The sequence below is a fragment of the Delphinapterus leucas genome, chromosome 1, assembly GCF_059928025.1.
Source record: "Delphinapterus leucas isolate spDelLeu-1000000601 "Yukka" chromosome 1, BTC_Dleu_Yukka2, whole genome shotgun sequence".
Classification (NCBI taxonomy): Eukaryota; Metazoa; Chordata; class Mammalia; order Artiodactyla; family Monodontidae; genus Delphinapterus; species Delphinapterus leucas.
Genome location: NC_143129.1, coordinates 189,235,139 through 189,238,559, shown reverse-complemented (window position 1 = coordinate 189,238,559; position 3,421 = coordinate 189,235,139). Strand labels below are relative to the sequence as shown.

Below are 3,421 nucleotides of genomic sequence, written 5' to 3'. Positions count from 1 at the left end.
GCCCTTTCTGAGACCAGGGCCTGCCCTTGGCAGGTTCATTGCCAGCACTGCCTGTTTCAGCCTTGGTGAGCGGTCCACCTGCAGGAAGGCAGGGCAGCTGGCCATCTGTGGGCCAGCCGAGAAAGTTACCCCAGGAGCTTGTCCCAGGACAGGGCCACCGGGCAGGGAGGACCGTGGCGGGGCAAACACCTTCTGTGTGTTTGGCCCAGCTACACCCTTTTTGCTGCAGCAAGAGGTCTGCTGCAGGCTGTGGCTTTTGGGTTGCTCTCAGCTGGACAGAGCTGGACATTCCTGTCACTGCGCCACCACCCCCACCTGCAGGGAGCTATAGTGAGAGGTCTAGGGCGGGAACCCAGGTTCCCCACCATGCCCCCTCCTACTGCACACGGGGGACCTGATGTGTTCCGTGAGGCCCTCTCCCTTCCGGCCTGCCTCTCCCCTGCTTCCCTGCCTCTCACTCACTTTCTCCCCCCAAGCCCGTTTCTCCCCGGCCTCCTGACCTGACCCCTCACCCCTCATTTCCACCTTCTGCTCCGCCCCCTCCCTCCCTCCCTGCCTGTCACCTCTGCGTCCTCCCTCCGGGCTTCTCCTCTGCCTGCCCTCCTCCCTCCCCCCTCCCTTCAGCAGGAGCCCAGCCCTTCTTCTTGTGTCCAGGGGGTCGCTGGCAAGGACACTGCCCACCCGTGGCTGCAGACCATGATAGCCCCCACTCCCCGTCATCCCTGCAGACCCGCCTGCCCGGTGGCCACCGAGGACACGTGTGAGGCACAAGAGACAGACAGCGGAGGGGGCTGAACTAGTCGGATTTTATTAGAAGTCTTTAGAGCAGTCCCGTGGCTCCCACGTGACTGAGATTCAAATTCTGAGTACAGAGTTGTGCCCACGCGCACCCACCCACACGGGAATCCTTTAAGGATCGTGGTGGAGACCCCCAGCCGCCCCACACAGCCCCGGTGTGAGCCCCGACCAGACAGCAAAGCATCCCCAGGGGCTTTGCGCCCACGGCTCTGCCCTGTCCTTCCGCGCCCATCCAGGCTGACACTGTCGTTCCTACGAGGATACACCTTGAGTTCCGCCTTCACAAAAGGCAAATGTGCCCACGGCACGGCCTGCGCCAGGCCCACTGGCCTGGCAGCACCGGATCTGAAGAAAGCCCTCTACGCATGGGGCGCCGGCTGGCCGAGCCCCGCCGCCTACAAATATTATAGAACCCCGGCAGTGGGGACTTCCCAGAAGTCACTTGCTGAAATGCAAACACAGAGCAACCCCATGGGGTCAGACATTTGGCAGAAGATGGGCCCTAAATGACAAGGACACTGCACGCACATTCTCTGAGAATGACCCTCCTGCTGGCCCGCCAGCCTGGAGAGAGAGCCTTCCGGAGAAGGGGCCAGTCCAAGCCAGGGGCGGCACGGACGATGGGGAGGCCCTTCCCTCTGCCAGAGGAACGCGCTGGCCCTCTGGTCCTCCGGGCAGGGCTGCCGCCCGCGGGTCACCACGGCCGCCAGAGGCCACAGGCGGGCTGGCGCGCAGAAGCGGCGGCGGCGGCCTTGGCCGGGGCGGGCGCGGGCGCGGAGCCAGGCGCCTTGGGCTCCTTGGCGGGCGCGGCCGGCGCGGCCGGCGGGCGCTGGAAGTGGTAGAGCAGCTTCATCTGCGTGTCGCTGGCCGCGTGCAGCGTCAGGAACTGCACGGCCTCCTGCAGGCACCACGAGTAGCCCTCGCTGTAGTCCTGGTGCAGGCTCTTGGGGCCGGCGGCGGCGGCGGCGGCGAAGGCTGCGGGGAGTCGGGGCGGCGGTGAGCGGGGCCGGGGAGCCCGGGGCGCGGGGCGGCGGGGAGCGGGGCGGGGCGGGGGTCGCGCGGGCCGGGGCTCCAGGGCGCGGGGCTGCTCACCTTTGCTGTGTTTCAGGTAGCTGACGGCCATCTCCAGGATGTCGGCCTTCTCCAGCTTGGAGTTGGGCTGGTGGCGCGCGAACTCCTGTTCTAGCAGCAGCTTCAGCTGCTCGATGCTGCTGTTGATGCGGTCGCGGCGCATCTTCTCCACCACCGGCTTCCGCAGCTGCGGGCGGAAGGAGGGGGCGTCAGCGGGGCCGCGCCAGCGCGGGGGCCGCAGGGGCCGCGGCCGCGCACTTACTCGGTTTTTCTCTTTGGGGCTGAGCAGCTCCACGGCCACGGTGCTGGGGGCCATGCCTGGCGCGGGGAGAGGCGAGGAGGCGAGTAAGCAGGGAGCGGAGCGGGCGCGTCCCGTGCTGGCGCGGGCCCCGGCCCCTATATAGGCGCGGGCGGCGGGCTGGCGCCTGGGGCCCGGGCGCCGCGGCCGTTCCCACACTCCGCGGCCAATGGCGGCGCGGGCCGCACAAAGGCGCCGGCCCATTAGCGCACGCTAAATTGCCTGTGAATTGGCGCGGGCACAATGGGCGCTCCCCGAGGAGCAGGTGGGCCGCGCGGCACAATGTCCGGGCTGTGGGAACGCGCTCGCCCTCATTAGCATCCCGGGGCCTGATGCTGGGAGCCCCGCGCCTCAATATGCTGCCTTTTCCCAGGCCGCGGGGACAAGGGTGGGGGCAGGAAGGAGCTGCGCCCCTCCCCTCCCCTTCCCTCCCTCCCCCTCTTCTCTCCCTTCTCCCCCCCTCCCCAGCGACTCCCCGCTGCTGGCTGGCAGAGGCCAGGAGCCCAGATAAGGGGAAGCTTTAGAATGCACAAGTGCGGGCGGCTTCCAGGAGGGTGGGCACCGTCCCTGACAGGCGAGGGGGACGGAGGAAGCCGCACTTTTCCTGAACAGACACAGTCACCTCCCTCTGCACAGGTGGAAGAGGGGCCCAGGCTCTCAGGATCAGACCTACTGGCACATGTGGCAAGTCTCCCCAGGCTGTCACCTGGGACACGTGACTTCAGAGCTAGAAAATGGGCTGCCACGCCTCCCTGGCTGGGCTGTGGGTAGCTTCAGGGAGCCAGAGTACCCGAAACGCCCAGCATGGAGCCCGGCACCTAGGCGGTCCCCCCAGGAGCTGCACTCCCTCCTCCCTGGAGCAGTTCAGCAGACTGTGGCAACTGGGGTGCACTGAATCAGCAGGTGGCCTCCAGGGTCCCACCCCACCCCCATCTGGATGGGAGTCTGACCGTGGCTGTCCACGGAGCACGGGAGGGCACGTGGCTGCGGGCGTGCTCTGTACAGGTGTGTGGTCACTGCTCCTGCGTGACTCGGGGGAAGCCTTGGCTGCATGCTGCCCTCTGCACTGCCTTAGGAGCACTTGTAGGGCTTGCTGTCCCTAGGCATTTTGCCAGTGCTGAGGAAGGGGGTGCCAGGTGGCAGACATGAGGCTCCTGCCTGGAGCCCACACGAACGCTGTACTTGCTCAGACCCCCTGGAGGAACCGCTGATCTCGGTACTTGGTCAGCCCAGCTGAGGGCCAGCCGCTGCTTG

At 67.1% G+C, this 3,421-nt stretch overlaps 1 protein-coding gene across 1 annotated transcript; it reads right to left on the bottom strand.

The window, feature by feature from the left end:
• On the bottom strand, positions 1 to 2,690 carry HES5 (hes family bHLH transcription factor 5). Its single transcript, XM_089901903.1, has 2 exons — positions 1,891 to 2,690; positions 1 to 1,773 (listed from the first exon to the last, which is right to left on the bottom strand). The coding sequence occupies exons 1-2, from the start codon at positions 2,369 to 2,371 to the stop codon at positions 1,493 to 1,495; spliced, it is 762 nt and encodes a 253-aa protein (XP_089758029.1). The 5' UTR covers positions 2,372 to 2,690; the 3' UTR covers positions 1 to 1,492.
• Positions 2,691 to 3,421: the final 731 nt, after the last annotated feature.

What these genes read in the sequence shown, in the direction of transcription:
- HES5 (XM_089901903.1), bottom strand. Translation starts at nt 2,371, where the DNA reads ATGGGCCGGCGCCTTTGTGCGGCCCGCGCCGCCATTGGCCGCGGAGTG. An exon ending in CTACCTGAAACACAGCAAAG is followed by an intron (nt 1,774 to 1,890) that starts GTGAGCAGCCCC and finishes GACTCCCCGCAG; the next exon opens with CCTTCGCCGCCGCCGCCGCC.